The sequence below is a fragment of the Alligator mississippiensis genome, chromosome 3 (genome assembly GCF_030867095.1).
Source record: "Alligator mississippiensis isolate rAllMis1 chromosome 3, rAllMis1, whole genome shotgun sequence".
NCBI classification, from domain to species: Eukaryota; Metazoa; Chordata; order Crocodylia; family Alligatoridae; genus Alligator; species Alligator mississippiensis.
The window spans coordinates 257582124-257609464 of record NC_081826.1 but is presented as its reverse complement, the minus strand read 5'-3'; the positions used below and the strand labels follow the sequence as shown (position 1 = coordinate 257609464).

The window sequence follows — 27341 nt, the reverse complement described above, 5'->3', positions numbered from 1 at the left end:
AATCTGTTCTGTATAATGGATTTATTTAAACTTGTTATAGATGTGCTTGAATTTTCTACAAGTATTTCTGTGTGAAAAGAAGAAGCAGTAAAATACAACGCCAGTTATGGTATTTAAAAAGAAAACAAACTGGGAACATTATATGAACTGCCTTCTATTACAGTTACTGTAAATAGTTATTTCTGATATATCAATTGAACCTACATCTACACTGAGCATGACTGAACATATTATTTTTTGATGTTTTTTTAAACTAAGCATATGTAATATTACTTGTAACTTTTTGAAATTCTATGACAGCAGTTGCATAACTTGTCCTGCAAATCTTCATGTATGTATTGTGAGTTTTCTGTTCTTGATATTCTATTGTACTGTTTGGCTTCACTAGCTAGTATTGGTCTTCCGATATTGACTCTCTGTATGTGAGGGTCATTTATTATGGCGATGATTTTCACAAGACCAGCGTTTCTTTTGCTAAGGCTTCTTACAAGTTGGCCAGTGTGCCATTCATGTTTCTGAGAAATGTGAAAAGGAAAATGCAAAGGAAGTGACCTTGTGAAGTTAGTTTATGCTGAATTTAGATAGTTTACACCTATAGTTAAATAAAGATTGCAGTAGGCTATAACTTTTATTTCTACTGAAAGGCCCCTATGTGGCTATTTATTTACATACCGGTTTTTCACATTGAGAGAGAGTGAGTACTTTGTTTGTTTGTTTTGTCTTTAAACAGTTCTTTCCAAAAACACTTCATTTGAAAGTTTGTCGTTATTTTTTTGATGGAGGATGATTAATAGAATGCAATCTTTAATATATTGGAATTAAGTATTTTTCTGATTTTTATAGATAGATAATGACGTTTTCTAAGAACAGCTATATTAAGTTGGAAAATAGATTTTACTTATGGCAAAATTAGTTAAATCGATTTGCCTTGATGCTATGCAGTTGTTTGTCATTAGATTTAATGAAACTCAATGGACCAAATCCTGAGTGCATGCACAGAACAGATTTGAAATTAGACTGCAGAAGTAAGTTAGCAGGTTAAGTGTGGATCTGAGGTGGGATTTTTGCAGCATTGAACAGGCAAATAAGACAGATGTAGTGCCAGTTGGTGTAGTGCTGTATGCTGATAGTTCTCTGTAGTTTAATTTCAGATGTCCATAAGAAAATCACTTACATGCTACAACGTATGCTAAATATTTCAGATTAACCAGGCATTTCAACAAGAGCTAAGATAGATAAGGGATAGATAAGGGATATAGATAAGGGATCACATTCCTTCCTACATTCCTTCTGCCCAGTAGTGCCTGCCTTATTTCAATGGCACTATGGGGTAGATCTCTGGGTCATTTTACCTGCCACTGCTTTGTTTCTCCTGATGCCTTGATAACCACTGGTGGGTTACGAACATAGCACAACTACATAGAACAAAGCAGGTATACCTTCCTATTGTCACAATAGTGCACTTCTAGAATTACTGCTGCTCTGGAATTGTCAAATACAGGGCTCTTTCGTTTGCAAATGTGAACTGACAAAGCTGATGTTTTGATATCTGTTTTGCCTGACAAAGATAATTTCTAGCACAATAAAGTGCATGTGAGCGTTCTTTTCTGTATGTCGGAGTGGTTGTGTTATTTCCAGAGGTGTAAACAACTTGTTAGTGCTTTTCAAACAGCAAAGAAGGCCTAGCCCAACTTCTAAGTAGAGCACAAAGAGGGTAAGGTGAGAGAAGACAGTACAACATAATAGTTAACTACAGATAGTGATTGTCTATATTTTGGTAAAATTAGCTTATCTAGTCTATTTCTTTCAACAAACAGAATATATACGTTACTCTCAGTTACTTCTCAGAGTTGACAATATAACACATTTCCCTACAGTTATTCCAGTAGTTGTGGGACTTTAAAAGACTTGAATACAAAGAGTGGGTGTAGTGGTAGCACATGCACAGGGCTGTGGGAAACAGGCACAGGACTGGTGTGAAAGAAGCTGACAAATAGGAAAATAAGCCTCGATTCAGTGACCGGGCAGAGGAAGTGGGGCAGCCAATGCAGTTAAGTAAGGGAGGAGTAGAGTCATGAAGGACTATGAAGCAGTTTAACAAGAATCTCGAATTTGATGTGCTCGTGGTAGAGCTGTTTGAAGGGTTTGCTAATAGAAGAGGGTTTTTGTGGCTTTTTGCATGATTTGGAGGTGGGGGTTACCTAGACCTTGATATGGTGTTTTAGTTTGAAACTTTGCTATTAGTTGTGTTCAGTCAGTTTGCACATCTGCAAAATAAGTTCCCATTTGCAGCTATGTTCCCACTTGCAGGCATAACCTTTCCTCTCTCTACTTTCTTTGCATAGGCAGTAGAGAGATTTTATTTTGCCTACTTGCTAAATATTTCAGCAGCATAACATTGGACTGCTTTCCTATTTAGTTACTTTCTGTGTGCATTGTACCCAAAGTCTGACTGCCAGCCTCAATATCAATGCATAGTTTATGCTGTTAGGTGAACTTTAACTTTTTCATATCTTTAGTTGAATTATTTGAAATATTGAGACAAATTCCACTTTTATTATATGTATGCAATTCCATTCATGTCCCATGAGCTCAATCAACTAGAATTTAGTCCAGTCATATCAGATTATCCTTAGTTGAAAAATATTAAAAACTGTCCATAAGCAGTATGACTGAGGTAAAAATGTTAGGGAGATTGATATTAAACAGTGTGCCAGCTTTACACAGAAAGATAAACACATGCAATTACATCTTCTGCCTAATATACATGTTGGAGGTAGCTTGGTAGTTAGCATTGAATTATTGAGTAATACTTCTTGGCAGTTCATCCTTGGTGGAAAAGTATTAATAAAATTGTTCCTAAGCAATATGACTGCAGTCATGCATTTTAGGGAGATTAATACTAAAGAATATGCAACCTTTACTCACAAAGATAAACTTGTACAATTACATTTCCTGTCTAATGTATATATTTAAGTAACTTCTGTAGTTAGCACTGAATTATTGTGTAATACTATTTAGCAGTTCAGTGTCGTCCTTTCCTAGTCAGTCTAGTACACACCATTAATGTGGCTGGAAATTGGGATATAAAGCAAACTGAAATATAGTCTAAACTATAATCATTAGCATTTTTAAATTGTCATGAATACATTTCCCTGACCCTTTACTACTTAATTCTATCGAGACGGTTTGTAATGCAGGTGCAAACAAATTTTCAGGAACATACGGATGAATCAAAGCTGATGTGTAATGTACAGTAAAGAAAACTGCTCCCAGAACTTGATGCAGGCAAAAAACTTTAAAATTTTAGTCCTCATTTTTAATTTTTGTTTATTATTTTCCACACCCTCAAAATCCAAAACTGGGGTTTCACTACTGGAGTTGGGGGTACGGAAATTAAGAATTACAAAAATTTAAGAGAAAAAAATATTCATAAGTCTGACATGACTGCACCTAGTATTTTAAAGGTAGCTTTTCATTGCATTTGTGAATAATAGCACACAGTTCTTTGTGAATAATCAAAGAAATGCTGCTTATTCAGTCTTAGAAAAATGGAGCAAAGATTATAATTGAATAGGCAGGTTGGTGATCTCAAGTGTTGTTTTGACTTTTCCCAGTCTCTGTTTTTAAAACATGTGGTCTCTTCCTGCCCCCCTCCCCCTGCCCCCCATAATATGTTTGTGTTGGCTTTATTCCATTTCTCAATACCTTATAGAACAGTTGAATAGAACTTAAGCTTTCAAAAGCTTGAGTAAATATATGAAGACTTTATAGTTTTGACAGATCTTGAAAGTCTTAAACTATCTTGTCGACCAGAACTTGAACCTGTTACCTCATGTTTAATGTATTATAAGCTTTTAAATATATTTCAGTATAATAAATTTGTGATGTGCCATTTTAACAAACCTTGGACTATATATTATTACATAATGGTTTGATAGTAAAGAACAAATTTGCTAGAAAATATATACATTGCCTGTTTGTTAAAATAATACTTATTTTTGTATTCAAATAGATTTTAATATGGAACTTTGATTCATTGCCTTAGTGAAAAGTAGGCATTTATTACAAATTATGGTTATATCTTAGATTTTTATTGTCTAGTCTGCATACTATTTGACAATGCTGCATGTATATCCAATGCTGTAACAAAAAAAAAATCTTGCTACTACTCCATGTTTCTTTAATGGGTTTTCATTAAAAGTTTGTATGCAGAAATCTGTTTAGTAGATCAGTTTGTCATTTTTCATCGAAACTGCACTTTTTCTGAAAACTTAAGAAGTTGACTTTAGTATTAGATTGTCATAAAAACTATTTTGTGGGTTATAGTGAATTCTTCCTAAATTTGGGTTTCAAAAGAAATGCTTTGAGTTTTAAATAACTGTATCGACTAACTTAAGGCATAAGACCATAATGTATATTGGACTATCATGATATATATTCGCTTCATATTGTTATTTGTGTGCTTTTGGGGCTTTTTAGCACCATTAACCTGCTTTTTTAGATGCATGGATTAAATTCAGCTAATATATATATATTTTTTTGTGGTTCAACAATAGCTAGATTTTTTTTTAAAGTGTTTTTATATAATAATTCATCTGTCCTCAGATGGTGTGGCATTAACCTAAAATGCTCCAAAATGTTACCCCCACCTCTGAAGAATTCTAATATTCAATTATTTTCTTATGAGTAGTGAAGAATTCCTGGAGGCATGCTGCACCCTGCTAGCATACACTGACTAGTGTAGGAGTACAGCAGGGGAGTTTGGCTTCACATTGGCTGGCGTGTCTCTTGTGTTGTGGAGCACCTGGTTGTGCTTTCCTTTCCCATCTCTTCCCTTTTTAACAACTGTGGGGGGAAGAGAGAGGGGGAAAGGCTTCCTGCTTCTTTCTACTCCTCACCCCAAACCCTGCTGGTTTAACTGTACTCTTTTGTGGATTTCCCGAATTTAGGCTGAAGTATGCTATTAATCCAAAATAAAAATAATGAGAATAATTTTTGCTGTTGAAGTTATTTATTTGAAAGAAAAATATTAGCCAACCTTAACTTGTTTCATTTAGTCCAAGTTTTTAAATTTCTTTTGAGGGCATTCCTCACTGTGACAGTTCCAGGAACTCCTAAGGAATTTATGGAATACATAGTAAAGCCTATGAAGACATCTAAAACAAGAATTTATTCTATTTTTCTAACAGAGATCTTTCAGACATTTACCATTGTAATTTTCTTAGAAATACTCAACTGTAGGTTGTAGGAGGGAAGAGGACTTATGTACTGTCAGAGGTGTGGGCATAGGCATATACAGGGATGAAATCTGCATTGGGTAGAACTGATTTTAAGAGAACTAGGAAGGGGTTGACTACATCCATAAAGTCAGGAACATTTAAGTTAAATACTTATGGTGCTGACAGACATATGGAAAAAAAACCTACACTTTACCGAAAGCAGCAGTGTTGGGTTGAGCGAGCGCTGCAGCACCTGTATAGCTCGGGCACTTAAGTGGGGTTTTTTAGCATTTTTATCTAAAGCTGACTCAGTCAACTATTAGATAAAAGCACCAAAAAGTCCCGCTAAAGCCCCCCAATCTCTACAGACATTGGGAAAACTGGGTGCAGCTAATGCACTGTCTCTTTGGGGCATGCACTGGACTCGGCACAAGAGCATGCCATGTTTTAAAGCGCTGTTTTGCGTTTTTGGTTTTTTGGTTTTTCTATGTTTGCAAGCAGCCTTAGTGAAAAATAAGTTCATGCTTCTAGTATAAATATTTGCCAGGTCTATTTTTAAAGAAGCAAGCCAATCTTTATGTAGTTTACAGAAGAGAATTTCATACAGCTTGCCATACATTTTTTCCCCCTCCTCCCTCCATTGACTATGTTCACAAGAATTGCACTAAGCTACTAACAAGTTAAAAAACAGATGAAGGTGGATTGCTTAAGGAGTGACCTTCATGATTAATGACCATATTGTCTATATCCTTTTAGACATTCTAGAGCCAAACCTTTTAAAAACAAACATTGTATATTAAAAATATTTTTCTAATGCTAAATTTTATAGATGTACAAATGTGGATTATGTATCCATTGGTACCTAACAACAAGGAATCTGATTCAGAGTTCTAAACTTGTTTAAGATATCTGCTTGAAAGCATAACCATGGTAATTGCTTCAGGCATTTTTCAAGGTAACAAATTTTATAAGCTTGCTACTTCTTTAATGCCACATGTACATACAACAATCAATTTCTTATCCTTCTTGGGCATTAGTCAAAGAACTTTGTCCCAGTAAAATTTTGCTGAAGGTGGAAGTTGGCTAGAACGTGACTACTTGTTGATTACTATTTGCAGTTATTTCTAGTAGAAGTCAATGAATGGAGTATGTTTATTTTAGTTATATGTTGTTGGTTTGTGTTGGGTATCACAACCATGGGCACTCTTTCTGTGAGAGTACTTGGTCTGGAATGATATAAGAATATACCTCCAGGTTACAATAATTGCAGGAATCCTGTGTTTTAGGATTAGTTCTACTGTTTTCCCTTCAGCGAAGAAATCTCTAGAAAAAATAGGGTTTTAGCAAATCCCTATATGAAAGATAGTCCTTCCCTTGTGGTCTGTTAGCTCTCATTTCCATCTTTTAACTACTTTGGCATAGCTTGAAGAATCCTAGAAAATTCTCCTGAAAACACCTTTAAGTCAAAAAGTAGGTTTAAACTGAATGCTAGATCTTACTGCTACTGAATTAAGAATATCAAACTGATGTCTTTTCATTCAACAAAAATAATTTCTGTGGCTCTGATAACTTCCACTGAAGTGATGACCTCAAGGATTATCTAGTCCAACTCCATATTGATACAGGACTTACTCTTTCTAAACCATCTCAGATAGATGCTTGCTTATCCAGCCTCCTCTTCCTGAAAAGCTTCAGGGATGGAATTCTATGACTTCCCTAGGCAGCAGGTTCCCTTATCCCACTGTTCTTATGGTGAAGGAGTTTTTCCTGAGTTTTCCATTGCTATCTTAAGTCACAGAGAAAAAATACCAAATAAATAGTCATTCCTAATAAGCAATCTTCAAGAAAGGCCAGACAAAATTAAGCCCTTTTAGCCAGGAGGTAGTCATGTTCTTGGTAGAAATGTTATTTCTTAAGTTACCAAAGAAAACAGCAAGAGGAATTTTACTTCTCAGTATTTTCTGAAACTGCAAATTTCATGTAGGTTTGTGGCCTCTTTATTGTATATGAATGTGAAACTTTCATATGTACTTCATCAAAGATCGTCCCCCAAAATCCACAGAGAACTTTACTGCTAACAAAAAACTAACCCAAGGAAAAGGTCTACAGGACCTAGGGAAAACCTGTAATAAAGATGTTGATTGTGATAGCCCTGAAAGTATTTGTGGCTAGGAACAGATGTTGCGTTTGTCCCGCCCTGGACAATTTGTGCCTGTGTTTGTCTTGGAACAGAAAAATCCCAGGATTCTTGTGTACACACATCACCCTTCTAATCAAGGTTGAGTAAGTAGCTGAATGTATTGATGCCTTTTTTACCATTGATTCAGTGATGCAGTCCCAGGATTACCATTTCAATGCCCTTTGTGATGTCCCAGGATAAATTGTTAGTGCTTCTTATCATGTGAGCCTTTTTAAGATTTATTGCAGGACAATGCACATGGACAGCTGAATATTTGTATTTTGTCCTGGGATAAAATGGATTATCCTGGGGCAAATACAATATCTGTTTGTAATCTGTGATGATCAGGGGATTTTTATGGAAACTAATGGGCTCTGTGTGTGTTTAACCATCTCAAGCTAGTTTAATTAATCATAACATGGTAATCAAGTTGCATTCCAGTTGGCTAGGGAAGCTTGTAACTTCATGGCCAAAATAGCTAGCCCTTTTGGAGTCCTAGCTAAAGTTCATAGCACTTAGTTATCATTAGGAGTGAGGCACATAATACTGTTCATCAAGAAGATCAAGTAGTGGTAGCTTTTAATATGGAAAAAGGACATGTTCATTCCTCACTCTGTGATGGGGAAATGCTTACAGGTTTAGACTCTGAGCATTTGTAATAAGACTTCCCTAACTGCAGCCTATGTTCCAGGTATGATTCTGCTTGTTAACATCGTACTCTGTCAGTACTCAGATTCTTCCTTTCCAAAACAGATCTATCCAAAATACAATTTAGCAGTTGGCTACAAGTGCAATATACTACAAGAAAAAATTGCGGGTAGTAGATACAGTGTTCCTTTAAATGCATTTAAAGAGAGGCAATGTTTTTTAAAACCAAATAAGAGTCAAGATGTAGATGATCATAAGTCTCAGCTGGCAGTCTTGAGTTCATTTGGGGTTTGGCTTTGACTTCCTGTGAATATATAGAAAATAAACACATCTGGGTAATTTTTGGTGATCTGACTGGCCAAGGTAGTATGTGCAGCTCTAAAATACAGTGCATCAAAAAACCTCCATCAAGTGTTCTACAGGGTCAGTGCATCAGTATCTAAAATTCTTGTGAAGTAAGCCCCAGAGCAGCTTTCAGGTAATTTATGTGGAAAACTGATATTATTACTGTATACATGCACACACAAAATAATAATAAACTACTTCTTACCTTTTACCATTACATATTGATACGTTACTAACTTCAGATTTACATGATCATAACAGGCTTATGTACTTACGCTTTATCTTTTAAATAAACTGGAAAATTAATATTTGACTATGAAAGAGCCTTTGGTTGCTACTGCATGTAATGTCATCAGTATTCTAGGGAGCAGTTTCATGCCTCACAGAGATTATATAGAACTGATTTTGCTATGCCAAATAAAACATTTTTGATACAAGTTTTTTTTTCCCCCCATTTCCAGCTTCTTTCTATGTAGTCTGTTGGCTTGTGGGTTGTTTTTCCCCTTGTATGTGGTGTTCCTCTGCCCCATTCCCAGAATGTGCATGACAGTTTGTCTCTTTATCTGTTCATCTCCAATTCCTGCTCTTCATAACTCGGCCTTATTTCCCTCTTTGCTCTGTTTATTTAAAATCTTATTCTTTAAGCAACACAATGTCCTTTTGAGCTCAGGGCCCATTCTAATGGGAGTGTTGTTATAAGTCTAAAAGATATCATGGTGGTATTAACTTGCTTACTGAAGGGAGAGAAACTGTATTGTAGAAAGCAGCTACATTCACAGGTTAAGAATAGTCAACGATCCACTTGTCTTATTAGATTTTTATATATATGTGTGTGTGTATTTATTTATTTATTTATTTACTTAAAACGCCTTCTGCCATTTACTCCTTCCTCAAGTTTATGAGATGACAGGTATCTGACCAGGCACTCCTCAGAGCCCATATCAAGGACTGCTTTCTGGACAAAGATCTTGGAAAAGAGCAATTTTACACTTTAAAAATTGGTAGCTCGTAATTCAAGGGAGAGTACCTGAGGGAGAACATTTCAACCCTTTATACCAGGATGGATAAAAATCAGTGACTTTTGAAAAAAAAAAAAAAAAAGTCAGATCTTTTATTTTAAATCAGATTTTTTAAACTTTTATTTTATTTGTTTATGTTTTTGTTAAGATGCTTTGTAAGGAAAAAAAACAAAACACCTTTATAAAGATGGTTGTAATTTTAACATATGTTAAAGCTCAAAGATATCATGGAATAGGGATTAAAACTTCTAATTTATATAATGTTTGAGACGATATATTCATGTAACCTTTTTAGAAATAGGTCACAACAGGCCATAGCTTATATTAGGGGCCCAATCTTATGGGGCTCCCAGAGGCTGCTCTATAGATTAGTAAAGATAAAAAAACAAAAACACGCTACCCAGTGGGACTCTGTGCTTAGTCTAGAAGTTCCCATGAAGCATCTCTGTGATGCTTACTTTCGGTTCTCAGACTGGATTTGTCTCCAGAGGTCACACCCTTGTTAACAGCAATATATTGAGATGAGAGAGAACAGACCTGATTGCCTACCCATCAGTCCTCTTGTCTCTCTGCAAGCTTGTGTATACAGAGTCAAGTCCTTACCTTTCACTAAAAGTGCAAAGTTTCAAGAAGTTAAATGAATAAAGGATATCAAACAACAAGAAGGCATTTTTGGAAGAAAAAAAAGATTAAATTGATGCTTCCTGACCAGTGATATAAATCGATTTGATTTGAACCAAATCCACCCTTCTTTATACTAGGAGCACCAGTAGTTCCCTAGATGTACAGTGTTACAGCAGTGAAAATTTGTCTTGGAAAACAAAGAATGCATATTGCTATCTTATGCCTCTATTTGAAAATGTTCCCTTTGCAGTTTCCTTAAGTTGCTGTTTAGTTATGAGATCTCACAGTCCTTTAATATATCTGTGTTTCAAGTACATTTTAATTAAATAGGCATGAGTACAATACATAGATTTGCTTTACTGTGAGTATCCACCACTGGAATATATTGTCTTTTAGTTGGATGCGGGTTTTCCAGAAAAATTTCCAAGGCCCTAAATAGAGCGTGATCTGATTTACCATGTTTATTTGACTTGTTTAGTAAACAAAACTAAAAAAAGTACCCCCGTGTTAATATTATGTCCTAAGAGCCACAAGTATTTGAACTGAAATATTTGATTAGGACTAACATTAAATGCAGCACACTTAATGTGGTTTAAATGTTATATTCAAACAAATTCAAAGCTTTATGTGGAAATAAATTATTTTTATTGGAATACTTGTAAAAATGTAAAGATGATACACAATAGCATATACTTCCCTTACATTGTTTGCTTAAATTTAAGGGGAAAAAAAGAAGGTACTGAAAACTGTTGACACTAATTTGAGCACACCCAAAGAACTGTGAATGATATGGTGTGGTTGTCCACTCATCTACTTCAACAGAGTTTGACTGTCTTCCACTGAGGTCATTGTGGCACCTCCAGTTTCACTGTCACTATCTGTAGAATCACTTGCACTAATTAGTTCCATTTCAGAATCAGATCGAGGCAAATCTGATTCAGAACTACTTGAGCCACATTCTCTTTCGCTAAAGAATGGTTTTACCAATAGGTCTATGGGCAAGGGCGACTTATCACACTGCATCTTCTTCACTAATTGTGCTCCAGAAGCAAGAGATTTTGAGAAATAGAAACAACTTAGCGGGCTGTTCATTTCTTAGTCTGTTCCTCTTTTTTTGTCTTGATTGAGCTGAAAGCCTTCCAGTTCCGTTCACAAGAAGCTGCTGTTGGTGGAATGCTTAGTATCCTTAGAGCAATCCTGGACAACAGTTGGGTGTTACAGTGTCCCGTCCACCATGTGAGAGGAGACGGTCTCTGCTGCCTGCCAAATGATGTCCTTGCACCAAAGTTTTTCTTCTGCGCAGTACTCTGCAATGTCTGTCATCACAGCTATTTTGTTCATGCTGGGGACATTCTTAGCTACTTCCATAATTGTATTGATAGCAGGAGATCATTCATCTTCTGATAAATGTTGTCCTCTGTGTTGAGGATGCAAAAGGTTTGCTGCCAGATGAACTGGATGAGAGCAAAACTCAGATCTCTTAGTAAACATTTGTTTTACTACTACTACTACTACTACTACTACTACTCTTTTTGGATAGAGGTGAAGAAGGCAAAAGCTCAAGTAGATTTTAATTCAATTGTCTGAATATCTCTGGAATATTTGAAAGGCTTGTGTATCTTCTTCAAGTTTCTTGATAGCCTCTGAAACTGGTAGTAACAAATTGAATGCTCCTTGAACTCGAACCCAGAACACATTGTTGTAGAGAATCTGCTTCCAAATGTTTACGGGAATAATCTGGGATACTGTGTCATCTATTGAAGCACATTACAAACAGTTCGTTGTATGCAGCAAACTATGTAAACACTTTGTAGCTGAGCCCCATCTAGTTTCACATGGCAATAAAGTGCACTTTTCTTCCCCTGCTTATCTTTCTGTAATTTCTTCGAAGTCTGATTAGCAATATGATGATTGTTGAATACCATCACCATCGCTTTGCAGTTTGCCAATATTGTCTTCATTGTATTTACACTTACTATGTCCTTTTGCCAAAAGATTCAACCCATGAGCAAGACAGCCAAATACTATTAAATGAAGATACTTTGCCTTGAATATTTGCCATGCAGCTTTCATGTTACTCGCATTATCAGTTAAAAGGGCTTATACCCTGGAGGGACCTGCACTTTCAATCTCTTCACTCAGTAATTTGATTATGTATTCACCTGTATGACAAGAAGATTGAGTAGCAATTGCTTTCAGGAGTATTGGTTCATGTGTTGCTAACATAATGTTCAATAAAGGATTTCCTTGTATATCAGTCCATCCATCTGACAGCAGAGTCAGTGATTCTGCTTGACCAATACTTTGAATAACCATTGGTTGAACTCTGTCATACTCTCTATCTAGGTGAGAATATGATAAGCAGTAACATGACGGTAACTTATATGTTGGGCAAATGAGTTTGTAATGTTCCTTCCAGTATTGATTTTCAGTTATGGAAAGAGGTGTGCCACTTGCAAATATAGCTCGAGCTAATGTCTCATCTGCTTTTTCTTGATCTTCTTTTGACATTTTGTCTGCAAAGCTTGATAAAATGCTCAACTGCCTTGAACAGTTACTCATGGTGGATCGCATATCTGGTGACGGTGATCTTGAAAGTGAGGATCCTGCTGCTGCTGCTTCCCCAGACCTGGCAGCTAAACACTTTCATTTTCCATTTTTTGCAAATCTGTTATTTCACTTGAACGAAAAAGTTCCTGCAGCAAAAGGGGGAAAAGATTTTTATTTTTAGCTTATTTTAGTCTGGCCACATCCATCAAAAGGAGAAACGCAATGGAGCTTTCTCCCCCCTTCCCCCCGCCCCACCCGAAAGAACACTGCTGCTCAACTTGCTGCTCAGTTGCCCTGGCACTGCAGAGCCAAAGGGAAGTATGGTCTGGCCTTGGCCAGAGGACTAAGCTTGCTTTGCTGAGTTGAAATAGATAAATAGTTAACTATTATGTAATTAAAAAATATATATTGTTAAGCCTAAGCCACTTTGGGTACTTAGTGCAAGCAGAAAAGCAGGATACCAATATTTTAAATAAATAAATAATAGTCCAGAGTTGCATTGGCAACTTTAAAAAATATAATGTTTTAAAACAATATAGATACTAGTTTATACTGTGTGATGTTTAACACCTTAATTTGTTTACTTGCATAGGATTCCTGAAGTAGATTTTTCTCAGATGATGTTGTTCCACCCCTTCATTGTATTAGCTTTCTGTATATGGCTTGTACACTTTCAGGGCAGTTTCTACATGTTATTAAATGTTTCTTCATTCTTGTTGCGTTGTTAGCATACTCCTGCCCACAATATTTACATCTACCAACTTTCTTCCTTCCTTCAGTGGCTTGAACTTCACTCTAATAATGCCACACGCAAGTTTTTTTTTTCTGATTAGGCATTATTATGACCACTTAAAAGCAAAAGCACTAAAAAACTAACAGATCTTATGCAAACACTTCCAACTTCCCCAACTCGAGAAAAGAAATGAGACATTGCTCTGTGTGTTTGCTGAATTGAAAGTAAAACAAAAATTAATCTCAGTTTTAGTTCTGGTTTTACTTTCGCTTGCAGTCTGAGCTGAAATAAGAATTTTAGCTTTGGTTTTGATTTGACCTGCACAGCCAATTAGGTGAATTCATAACTTGATTTTTTGTTTGGATTATGTGAGTGTATTTACCCTCCTGTTCACAAATCAATAAAACATGTATATATTCTCTCACACGCTTCCTAGGAATAATCACCTGAAAAACATTAATTGCAATTTTGAAACTGCCAAGTTTGCCTAATATTGTATTGGCATCCATTCATTGCCACTAATGAATTTTATGAAAAAATTAATTTTTAGAAAGGGAAAATTTCCCACAGAAAAATAAAGCACTGGATCTGCTCCACATCTCTGCTTTTAGTATTACTGACAGTGCTTCTAGTTTGGATATGGGTCACCTGACTGAGCCATAAAATATTGTACTGTTTTGTTTTGTGGTGTTTTTTGGGGAGAGGAAAGGTTATCATCTTATGTTCTTAAAGAAAATCCTGGCATTGCTCCCTTTACAAAGTTCTTGCATGCCATTCTAATATATGTGGTATACAGAGTAAATGCATTTTTTAAGTTAACATTAACTAAGAGGCATCATAGTTAATCCCTGTCCTATAGAAAAGGAGAAGTTTCATAGGAAAAGGATTATGATATTCAGATAAACTATATAGTTATTTGCAAATAATGTTTTTCCCCCAATACCAACCACTTTAAGGATTACTTTTTTGGAACTTTTAATATTAATTTTATTGGAGGATACAGACTAGGGAGACACAATCGGGATCCTTTCATTAATTCAGGAGTCCTATATTGCACTTCAGTGTGTCAAGAATTATGATAGATAATTTTTCTAGAATCAAAAAACCTAGTTATGTATTCAAGATCTTGGAAACTCTTAAAACACACACAACTCAGGTTACTGGGCAGATATCTTAATGATATAGGTTGACAATTGTTAATTTTTGGACATTTTTGGTTTCAGTTGTATCAAGTTTGACTGTTGTGTATTTTACCTACCTGACTAGATGACTGAACAAATAGGGTCTTTTGACATAGTCTAGAGTAGTTTCTACCATACTTTCAAATGCTGAATCTCCTTTCATGTAAACTAAAGTTAATACCCTGCTTCACTTGCACCATAACCTTCTGGAGGCTTAACCATCTTAATTCATAAATTTCACACACACCTTGAGCCAGTCTTTCACATATTACTTTATATTCCTATTTCCAGGAGGGTGATGCCCCATTTTAGGGAACAATCTAGAGATCACTCTGAATTACTAAGAGCTGCTGCAGTGATTTAAACTTGATACGGTTCAATTATTCCTTACTGACAACTGGAATTTTTAAGGATACTCTCAAATGTTGAGGAGGGAAAGTTATAATTCTCCAATACATCTCTTTGGTGCAAACCTCAGCAATCTTAATAGTCCCTGATGAGTATCTGAACTAGACATCATGGTGAATTATTTAGCATGGATTCATCCAAACTGTGTTCAGGAACTTTACAGGGAAGTGTTTTCATCAGTCTTAAAATATGCAGGTTGCATTCACAGGGCCTCCTGAGCCTACCAGATTTGTTTTAAACAGCTTGATTTGAAACTGAACAAGTTTCCTAGCTGTGAAGTTTTCTTTTAGGGAATGACTAGAACTCATAACCTGTAACCTCTGACAGACCTTAACCTAAGGGGTTTTTTCTCTTTCTAATTAAAGATATGTTGGGCTGCATTCTCAACTGTTCCCAATTTCTGCCTGGATATAGAGGCCAGAAAGGCGCTCTTAAGGGTCAGATGCAGCTTCTAAATGTATTGCATCCAACCCTGACTTACGTTAGCGATACTAAGAAGGACTGTATTGATTCCCTGATATAAAATCCTCTTAGTAACGTTATACCAGTGGAGTCAGATGCGATGTAGTTGAACACTTCTCTGTCCCATAGCTCTCTTACACTGAAGTGTGTAGAGACTGGTAGAAGAACTGGCTCTTCTGCTTATGTCAGCTTTGTGACAACGCAGTGTTTCCCTTTGCAGCATTTTGCTGTATGTGGGTAGCAAAGCAGCCATAGCATCCTGGAATTCTACCCATATGCATGCAAAGATTAGAAGTAGGATTTTTCCATCTCGGGCATTCATCTAACTGCCTGATGTTGAAAGACCTTTATTTTAAACTTAATAAAATTATCTTAAATAAGGATAGTTTGACTTTGTGATAGGACTTACAAAAGCTTATGGAAGAATTGGTTTTCGGGGGGAGGGGGAAGCATGAACAGCTCGCGCGTGTGTGCGCGCTCTTGCTCTCGCTCACTCTCGCTCTCTCAAAGGACTGTTGAAATCACTTCTAAACTGTTAATTGTTTTGATTTAACAAATCTAGAATCAGTAGAATTAATAAAGATACTTTTTGCTCTTTGAATTCTTTTGAAATGAGAGAAATCTCATGTCTCAATAGCTTTGTTTTCATATTAAAGGATTACTTTGTGTTGTGGTAAGGGGGAGAAAAACCTGGTCAAGGGTTTCAGAAAATGCCATGAGTTCTTTAATTCATTGTTCCTATGAACTGGAACTTTAGTTTCAGTGCCTTTTGTCCAGAATGCTTTGTGGTATGTGGTATGGTACTTTGGAGTTCATTATCTTTGTCCTTCATTGAGGGCTCCCTAAACAATCATCTCTGCTGCCCCCCCCACCCTCCCCTGGTGTTCAGAGATGTGCCCTACAAAATAATTTAACTGAAGCGTAACACATTCCTATTGGAAACCTTTGGTCTGGGTTCCAGGTCCTGCAAAGTGAAGTAGGTAACCAGGCTATTAGTTGCTCAGCATGCCACAAAATGAAGCTTTCATCCCACTTGCACCATTCTGTTTGGATTATCGGGCAGTTATTTGTGTGTCTATAAACTATCAAACTAAGAAGGAGAGCTGCTGCTAGCAGGTCCCATCAACTCTTATGTTGTAAGGGTGCGATTACACATTAGAGTTAGCAGGTGCTAGTCTGTGTTAAGGTTAACAAGTGCTAGTGTTTGGGGTAAATACTCTCTCTAATGTGCAGTACTCAGACCTGCCACTAGAGGGTTGGCAAGCAGTAGTCTGTCTGGGGGCTGCAAGAGTGTTTCATACCTGCCCTGCTTGCCAACTCTCTAGCCACAGTATAGGCTGGGGGGAAGGGAATCCCTCATGTTGCTTGGATCACCCTCTCTGTCTCCCAAATTGCTTGCTGTTCCCTGTTGGCCCCCAGTTCCCCCTTCCATCCCTGGGTGACTGTCTTGCCACCCCAATCAGCCTGAGAGCAGTGGCAGCAGTGTGGTCTGCAGGAACCCCAGGAGCAGGCAGGGAAGGTGAACCCATCCCCCCACCAGCACTTCCACCACTCTAGGGCTGATTGAGGTGGCGCGCAGTGTTCCAGGGATGGAAGTGCTGATGGGGGACAGTAGGGGCAATTGCGGTGGTAAGGGAGTGATCTGGGAGTGGAGGAGGTGATTTAGGGGGCACTAAAAGGCACTTAGAACTTATTAACAAGACTTAATGTACAATTATTCAAGTTTTAAGTGCTCTTAACATGGTCCAATTATAATGTGTATTCTCACCGTAAATAAATGTCTGCCTAGTACTGTATTGATAAGAGTTAGCAGAATTACTGTCACTTTAAGCATAACTGAAATAAGGTTAGACTTGCACATGTGTTGCTCACTACAAGAGCATGCAGAAGCAGGAGTTGCATAATAATAGCGTGGCCAACCTGATTACCTTCTGTGACAAGATGACTGTCTCTGTGGTTTCAGGAAGAGCAGTGGACATGAAATATCTTGACTTTAGCAAGGCTTTTGATTTAGTCTCCCACAACATTCTCATATGCAAACTAAGGAAGTATGGGTTGGATGAATGAACTGTAAAGTGGATAGGAAATTGGCTGGTTCTTCAGGCTCAAAGGGTAGTAAACAACAGCTCAATGTCTAATTGGCAGCCAGCATCAAGTGGAGTGATTGAAAATTATAAATGACAGTCACCATCAAGTATCACTTTATATGCAATGTATTTGGCATATTTCACTTGTTTGAAATTTGAGAATTACTGTTTATATAACTCCAAATAATGCCCAATGGGTCACATTCTACACTAGTTACATCCGTCTGTATAGTAGTTATTGACAAGAGTTTCTAGTCAACGGTTAGGACATTTCTTATTCACACATGTAATGAAGAGAGAGTCCCTGTCCCATATAGGTTAGAAATGAAGTGAGACAACAGGTGGATACAACACACAGACTATGGAAGTTGGCACATTGATTTGCTATCACCCATAGTGCTCTGGTCTGAATGCTGGGCTGCTGTTTCTGATTAACTTTGTCTGGAATAAGGATACCTTATTTTGAAAAGCTTAATCTGCTACCAACAAAATTGAGACTGGAGTGATTTTGAAATAGCCAGTCACTTTGTAGACTAGCTCTAAATCTAACTGATAACTCCAAATAACTGCTTCAGATAGGATATTTTCTATAGTCAGCAGAGCCCAAAACTTGAAGAACAACATTATTACATAGATTTCATAGAAGTTAGGGCTGAAAGGGATCATCAAACCTCAAAGATCATCAAGTCCAGCCTCCTACCCCAGGGGCAGGAAGTCAGCTAGGGTCAAAGATGAGCATTCAAATGTTTCTTGAATGAGTCCAGAGTAGGTGCCTGCACCACTTCTGGAGGGAGTCTATTCCAGGCCTTGGGGGCTCGGACAGTAAAGAATTCTTTTTTTACATCCAACCTACAATGATCTTGGAGGAGTTTATGACTGTTGGTTCTGTTTTTCTTTGGGGCAGTCTGGTGAACAGACATTCTCCCAGATCCTGATGCACACCCCTTATATAGTTATAAGCAGCCACCAGGTCCCCCAAAGCCTGCACTTTTCCAGGCTGAAGAGTCCCATGGCTCTCAGCCTCTCTTCATAAGGCCTATTCTCTTGCCCTCTGATCATGTGCATGGCTTTCCTCTGGACTCTGTCAAGCTTCTCAACATCCTGCTTGAACTGTGGAGCCCAGAATCCAGCTGCAGCCTCACCAAGGCCGAGTACAGCGAGAGGATGACATCCTGAGATTTACTTGAGAAATATTTGTGGATGCAAGCCAGAGTTTTGTTTGCTTTACCAGTTGCAACATCGCATTTGTTGATTATGTTCATCTTGTGGTCAGTCATGACCCCCAAATCTCTTTCAGCCCTGGTGCTAGCAAGCGTAGCACTGCCGAGCCTATAAGTATGCTGCGGGGTTTTTTTCCCCTGAGGTGGAGTACCTTGCATTTATCAGTATTGAATGTCATCAGGTTTGTATCTGCCAACTTAGTTCATCCAAGTCAGCCTGGATCATTAGCTTGTCCTCAGGTGTGGACGATATGCCCCAAAGTTTTGTGTCATCGGCGAACTTGGCCAGTGCACTTCTGACACTAATGTCCACATCATTGATAAATATGTTAAAGAGAACCAGTTCAAGGACAGATCCTTTGCGGACACCAGTGGTTACAGAGTGCCATAATGATTTACTGCCATCAACTACTACTTTCTGGGTCCAACCTCAGAGGCAATTTCCCAGCCATCGGACTGTGGTATAGATGAGGCCACAGTTGGCCAATTTTTCCACGAGGAGGTCATGGGACACCAGATCCACATGACAACAGATGTAACTTCCCACACAACTGATGAATTTCCTCAGATTTTGAGGGGTGTAGGTTGTAGCCATGTTGGTCTAAGGACATTAGGCAGACATGGTTCTTTGGGTAAATCTGATATCTTTTATTAGACCAACTTAAATAGTTGGGAAAATTCTTCTTAGCAAGCTTTCGGGTTTAAATACCCTGTGTCAGGCTGAGGAAGCATCTGCAATTGGTGTGTGCTCTTCATTCCACCCACGAAGAGCTCACACCAACTACAGATGCTTCCTCAGCCTGACATGGTATTTAAACCTGAAAGCTTGCTAAGAAGAATTTTTCCAACTATTTGAGTTGGTCTAATAAAATATATCAGATTTACCTAAAGAACCGTGTCTGCCTCAGATTTTAAGGGATGTATTTGGTAGCCATGTTGGTCTGAGATGCAAAGAAATGCGAAACTCTGAACCAAGAGTTCTAGAGATGATACTTTTTATTAGACCAACTAAGAAATCGCAAAAAAAGTCTTTTTCTGCAAGCTTTCGGGCACACGCCCTTCCTCAGGCTCATGGAAAATTAAAGATGGTAAAAATTAAAGATGGTCTCATGGACCCAGAGGAACAGACTTCCACCTCCAGCTTCCTCTGCAAAATGAAGTTTATTTTCTACCTATGGGGACTTTTTACCATCTTTAATTTTCCCTGAGCCTCAAATTTTAAAACACTGCCAGATCCCTTTTTTCTCCTGTCATATATGTCCTACCTATTAAACAAACATAGAGTTAAATCTTGGTCAGTTATTTTGGTAAATAAACATAATATAGACAAAGATTTCTCTGGAGGTGAACATGAACTCAGGATCCTTTAACTGGCTATGAAATTGTTTCTTCTTGACCAGAACTTTCAGACCATTTGAGGGGAGGGGAGAGTTTACTGATTTTGGCCCAGTTTATCTTCTATTACTCATTTCAAGATGAGTGACAAACTGACAAAAGCTTAAAATTTTCTTTGAAAAAAAATATTTCAATAAAATGTGAAACGCACCCTTCCCATTTTAAAATTGGAGTTCCTTTAGTCTACATATAATTCAGAAGCCTGATTTATTTTTATTATTCTAAAAAATGCTGATGAGCATATGAGATAAGTAAAACTGCAAGTTCTAAACTAAAGGTCTTGTTTGACTAAAGATCAAACACAATGGTAGCAACTGTGAGAGCCCAGTGAATGAAGACCTCACATTGGATATGTGCAGTGGCTATTAGGTTGTTCATTTTGTTGCCCACATTGTTATTGAAAATAGTCTCCTTTTAAAATTAAAAAAAAATGTGAAAGACAAAAGCAGGGAAGAAAAGAGGACAAAGGATCAACCAGACAGATGAATAGCTGCAGGCCACTTCGTCATAAGAGAGTGTTTCACATATTTAAAACAAGTTTGGTAGTTTTAATCTAATGTAATTGTGATGTACACAGGCACATCATGCCAGAATTTGATAGTATCTAAATACACAGGTATTGCAAAACACTAGTAAGTTGCATGGCTATGTGAGGATTAGACACAGACCCTAGTCATTTCTATCACTGCGTTTTGTGATCCTTAACATTCACTTGCTAAAGTGTCTGACAGCTCAGTAGAAAAAATTAGTTTAGGCTTCATATTTAAACTATTGACTCTAAGTAATTGCATGGTTATCATGGGAGATAAAACTAGGCTTAATTAAATTTACCATCATCTCATATAGCTTCTGTTTCCTTAATGGAATACAATTACTGTTGGCATGTGAAGTGACCATGGAACTCCTGCACTAGCTGTGCGGTTAATGTGTGTCACTGTACTTATGACTGTCAATTTACTTATCCCAATAATACACAAATGAGTTAAGCACAGCAGTTGCTACTTGATATTATTATTGTAATACAGCCCAGAACACAGTAGCTGAGGATGTCTTAAAAAAATCATTTTTAATTATTCTCCAACTGCCTAATCAACACACATACTTTGGTAAGTGGAAATAAATGCCCCTTCTATCTTTTGCTTCTGTTGCAAGGCATAGCAATTGTGTCAGGAGTTTTGCTCTATCCAGTGTATTTCCTTAGGGACTTGTTTTAGGGAACATGTGTCAGGGTTATCCTGGAGACTTCTTCTTCAAAGGTTCCTATAAGCATTAGAACAAGTGCCTGTCTTTTGTGTCTCAACCACTACTTTTGTCAATGGTGTCACTGACAGAAATATAACCTATAGGCTAGATGATGACAGACTCCCATGCACAGGGGTGCAGGGAGATATGGGGGCAAGAGTATCCATCCCTTACATAATCTACACTAACACATAGTGCTCTTCAGAAGCAAAGACAGTGGTCCCCTTCCCTGTACACAGTTATGTAGGTGGAAAAGCTTATGCAATACTTCTGTCTACTGGGTCGCTTAGTTCTTCCCAGTTGACTGTGAGCTGGTATATCTGCGTACTCTGCTATGCGGGACTATGCTTGAATCCAATCAAAACCTGATATATGTGTGTGTGTGTGTGTGTGTATGCTAGTGTAACTGAGAACAGAATATGTCTCTTTGTCTCTACACTTGCTGCTGGATTTAAGAGACGAAAGAGTGAATTCTGCTCTTACCAAGTCCACTGAAACTGATGAGGTTGTTCAGATTTACAAAGGGTAACTGAGAGCAAAATTTGGCATAACCCTTAAATTCCCAGATTGATAGAACCACAACAAATGAAAGAAGGACACTCTGCCATCTCTTCACATCATTTTTCTTAATGATGGTATAGTGGTAAAATAGAGATCACAGTGGTCCTTATGTAAATCATCATATTAGAGTAAAACTTTTGAAAGCACTAAATAACTTATGGTTTGTCTACATAAGAATGCTTTAGGAAAAATGATTTGAAATTACTAAAGATGTACATTTTAAAACATTCAGGTAAATGGCATTAAATGCTTGTGCAGGCATGCTTACTCAGAATAAAGATAATTAAGTTGCCTTAATTTAGTTTCTGAATAAGTCTGTCCACACAGATGTTTATTGCACTTAATGAAGCCACTTTAACAATTACTCTTTGATTAACTGTGAGTGTTCCTATGTAGACATACACTTCCTCAGTTATTTAATCCAGTGCCTGGCTCTTATAAGCAACCACATCATCTACTCCTTTCTATAACCTGATCCAGATCCATTTCTCATTGACTTTCTTTAACTCAAATGCCTGGCTCGCTTTAGAAAATGGGACTTAAGTAATGAAATTTTACTTGTTGGAAATGGTATTCATTAAATTATTTTGTGCCATAGCAGCTGTAGGAAACTCAAAGCCCAGTGGTGTATGTAGTAAAAGTCTTTGTAGACTTCAGTGGAAAACAGAAGTATACTCATCTTGCCCATTTATCATAACTATTGAGGTCAGCAAAACTACTGAGCAATTGTAGCAGTGGTTGTAGACTGAGGACCAGGATGGTTCTTGTGCAATTTCAGAAGACTTTTAGATCTTCAAAATGCTAATGATGGTGAAAAAGAAGTTCAGAAATGATTCAGCCCTTTGTAAGAGCAAGGTTAGCTGACACTTGTAAAACACACTTGTTTATGTTATAGGTGTTAGAGATGGACTTTCAATAGAGTCATACAGAGATGGCTTGGATTAGGGGTCATAACCTACAATCCATGGAGCCATTTAATCCAGTCCACAGATGTGGGGCTTCAGCAGCATTTGGTGGTCACTCCACTGCAGAGAGAAGTGATGGTCTTGAGAACGAAGACAAGCAGGTGGTGGCAGCCAAATCCTAGCATCCAGTTGCCTGCCCACCTCTGACCCAAGCTAGGTCATTCCAGCCTGCAACCTTAGAAGGTTTCCAACTGCTGGCCTAAATGATTGGACATCATCTGTTTAGTATAAATAAAATTGCTAAGACAAAAATGATACCTTATTTAAAAGAAATCTGAGCCTTTCCAGCTCATGATATCTGTTGTACCCTGATAAGTTAAACAGATGCAAGTTGTTTACTGTCATTTTCACAACACAGTGTACAAAAGGCATTAAGGCAACTGCTGCTGACATGGCAGTCCATGAAAAATCCAAGTGAAAATCGGTGATAAACTACCATATGTGTGGGAAAAGCTGAAGTAGGCAGAGGCTGGAAACTCCTAGATCTGCAGCATTTGTCTGATGAAAGAGAAGAACAGGTTTCTTTTCCCACAGGTTGAGTCAAATCTTTTATCTCTTAAATCCCAGGATCACTCAAATTCCAAAGCAGAAGCTCTGCTTCAGTATTGACTTTGTGTTCTGGATCTAAAGGGGCCATAGTTCCACAGCTATGAACCTATTTACTCTTCTGTTGCTACCAGCTCTGCCAGCAGCAGATTCAGAAGTAGACCAAGGCAGATCCAGCCATACTGCCCCTCTTTGTCTGTGCCATGCAAGTGCAATGAGCTCTGAGCTCACCTGCTAGTTAGCACAGCTCCTCCTGGGGCTACTGCTTTCATGTGGCTCCAGAGCCCAGGGAGTGAGCACTGGTCCTGCTCATCATCCTCTTTTTTTTTTTTCCACCCCCCCCTTGATATTGAATTCAGCAGGTGGGTACAGGGCAAGGACAAAGAGCAGTAGTGTTTGTCCCCTGGACTCTGGAGCTGCATGGAAATGATCACTCTGAGAGCTAGTGTTGATTTGCAGAAGCCTATGGTGAGCTCACACCTCACTGTGCTGAGTTGGTGAGCATATGCATGGGTGGCATAGGCGCGGGGGGGAGTTTAACCACACTGTTGTGCCCCCCTGGATCTGCCCTTGGGCCCTGAACCCATCCCTCAAGGCTCTGTATTTCATTGTGCTGTGCAGTATATTTCACAAGGCAGGTTTTCCTACTCCCACGCTCTTGCAATGATCTTCCTGGTTATTGAGGAGGATATTCTTCTTAACAATAGTTGTTCCTCTGTACACGCAGAAGTGGATTCCCTACATGACATCTTGCAGATGCAAAATCTTTTTGAACATTGCTCGAGACTATAGGGGGGCTGTTAGGAAGGCTAAGACAGAGACAGAACTAGGACTAGCGACCAGGATCAAAGATAACAAGTAGTCCTTTTTTAAATACATAGGGAGTAAAAAGAAAGCACTGGGTAATGTGGGACCCCTGCAGGACACGCTTGGCAATCTGGTGGTTGCACCAGATGATAAAGCTAACCTCTTTAACAAATTCTTTGCCTCCATTTTTCTGAGCAGGGACTGGGACATCCCCCACACTGGGATTCCGGACAGACTTAAGAGAGGCACCACCAGGCCTAGGGTCAGTGAGGACCTAGTTAGGGAACTTCTGGTGGGGCTGGACGTATTCAGGTCAGCAGGTCCAGATAATCTCCATCCCAGGGTGCTGAGGGAATCCTCAGAGGTCATTGCGGGACCTCTGACATGGCTTTATGAGCACTTGTGGTGCTCTGGCAAGGTGCCAGAGGACTGGAAACGGGCCAATGTGGTCCCCATTTTCAGAAAGGGGAGGAAGGAGGACCCGAGTAACTATAGGCCTGTTAGTCTTACCTCGGTCCCAGGGAAGCACTTTGAGAAAATTATCCAGGAACACATCTGCGAAGGACCAGCAGGGGAGATTATGCTCAGGGGCAACCAACATGGATTCATTAGAGGCAGGTCCTGTCAGACCAACCTGGTTGCCTTCTACGACCAGGTCACAAAATCCTTAGATGCAGGTGTCATGGTGGACGTAGTCCTTCTGGTATTCAGGAAAGCCTTTGACACTGTCTCTCACCCCATTCTCATGAAAAAATTAGGCGACTGTGGTGTTGATGCCTACACAGTCAGATGGGTTGCAAATTGGCTGGAGAGCCGCACCCGGAGAGTGATGGTGGACGGGTCATTTTCAACCTGGAGGAACATGGGCTGTGGGGTCCCCCACAGCTCAGTCCTCGGGCCCGCATTGTTTAATGTCTTCATCAGCGACTTGGACGAGGGGGTGAAAAGCACCTTGTTCAAATTTGCAGATGACTCTAAGATGTGGGGAGAAGTGGACACGCTAGAAGGGAGGGACAGGCTACAACTAGATCTGGACAGGTTACAGAGGTGGGCGGATGAGAATAGGATGGGATTCAATACTGACAAGTGCAAGGTACTACACCTGGGGAGGAAGAACCAGCAGCATACATACGTGCTGGGGAACTCCCTTCTTGTCAGCACAGAGGCAGAAAGGGATCTTGGAGTCATTATTGATCCCAAGATAAACATGGGTTGCCAATGTGGGGATGTGGTCAGGAAGGCTAACTGCACCTTGTCATGCATCCACAGATGCATCATGAGCAGGTCCAAGGAAGTGATCTTCCCCCTTTATGTGACACTGGTCAGGCCACAGTTGGAGTACTGCATCCAGTTTTGGGCACTGCACTTCAGGAGGGATGTGGCCAGCATTGAGAGGGTCCAGAGGAGGGCCACTTGCATGGTCAGGGGGCAGCAGGGCAGGCTCTATGAGGAGAGGCTACGGGACCTGAACCTGTTCAGGCTCCACGAGAGAAGGATGAGAGGGGATCTGGTGGCCGTCTATAAACTTACCAGGGGAGACCAGTGGGGAATGGTAGAGTCCCTGTTCCCCCGAGCACTACCAGGAGTAACTAGGAATAACGGCCATAAGTTGACTGAGAGTAGATTCAGGCTAGATATCAGGAGGCACTACTTCACTGTCAGGGCGGCTAGGATCTGGACCCAACTTCCAAGGGAAGTGGTGCGCGCTCCTACTCTGGGGGTCTTCAGAAGGAGGCTAGATAATCACCTAGCTGGGGTTGTTTGACCCCAGCACTCTTTCCCACCCATGGCAGGGGGTCAGACTTGATGATCTGCTCAGGTCCCTTCTGACCCTACCAACTATGAAAATGTATTTATTATTTTCATGGTAATGGCCACTGCTCCTGAAATAAGGCTAATTGTCTGGCTTTGCAAAAAAGCAAAAAACTATCACTTAAAGTTGTGTCCTCCCCAATAATTTTAGTCTACTTGGTCCTCTGTTGCAGCTTTTCCATAGACAGGTCAAGAACATTCTTCAAGCACCTCCTTATCTTCATTTTCTGATCCAATCTGTGATTCAGTCATGTATGTAAATTTAAGACCTGATTCGCATCTGTGTTACTCTGATTTTACACTGATGTCACTCTATTGATATCATATAGATATTCTGTATCCCAAAGGGAAGAACAAATCTTTCACGCTCAGTTAATGTTCCCTTCTTCTATCCCCAGGGAGCCTATCTTCATTTGCTAAAAATTCTTTTGAATATTCTAGTTAAGGATAAGGATCTTTTTGAACGTTGATTAGTTTTTTTCACTGGCTTGGCTTAAAATGTTAAACCTAAAGCAATTTCCTGGTAATTATCTCTTGGCAATAGCATTAAAGAGACCATACTTTCTTTAAAATTCCAGTTTATGAAAACTTCAGACAGTATCCAGTCAGACTACTTTTGTGGATAGTATCCAGTTAATCGCAATAATAGGAGGGAAATAATCAGTAACCAATATGATGAACGTATATCACACTTTGTAATTTTTTTTTACTGTAACTGTCACTTTTCAGAATATTCTTTTTCCTTTTCATATCTACTTCTTGCTTTATATTCTTCTTCTTAAATTCTTCAAGTATGTGCATGCTGTATCTACACCTGTCCCCCATTCCTGGGAGCTCAGAAACTTTTTAATAGCTGTTTGGGACACTGTGTATGCCCTTTGCAAGAACGTTCAACCTGGAGTAACCCAACCATGGCTCACTTCATTCTTGTTGTGGTGCCAGGATGGAGTGTGCTGATTATCCAACCTACTGCTTTTTTTTGCTCATCAAACATACTATGAATTTGGATCTTGTATAAAACTTCTCTTCCTTGTTTTCAACTTCAATTTGGATGTTCAAAAAAGAAAGAGAAGAATTGGAAGGGTCCCTTGTGCCTGGATGGTCCCTTGTGCACTGGGGATGCAGCCCAGCAAAGTAAATTCACTAGGTAATGGGTACACCACAAAAATGTTTAAGAAGAGATACGTTTGTGACCCTAGCCATTCATCATCTAGTGTAGTAGATCTGTGGCTAAAATCTGCAAGTAAAAGGGTGATTGTCTGAGAAGACCTAGAACTACATATGAACACCTTAAAGCTCAGAGATCCTCCAGGCACGTGTGGCTTTTCTCTCCTA

At 38.8% G+C, this 27341-nt stretch overlaps 1 protein-coding gene across 3 annotated transcripts in view; it reads left to right on the top strand.

Annotated features, from left to right (window-relative positions):
- HOMER1 (homer scaffold protein 1) overlaps positions 1 to 27341 on the top strand; it is a 156529-nt gene that overhangs the window by 81527 nt on the left and 47661 nt on the right. Inside the window, exon 6 of one of the 3 annotated variants that reach the window (XM_059725115.1) lies at positions 41 to 4951. The exons of the other annotated variants lie outside the window; for them this stretch is intronic. Within the exon in view, the coding sequence (XP_059581098.1) occupies positions 41 to 50 (10 nt within the window). The 3' untranslated portion in view covers positions 51 to 4951. Of the gene's footprint in view, positions 1 to 40; positions 4952 to 27341 lie in introns of those variants that run through there. 3 annotated transcript variants of the gene reach the window in all.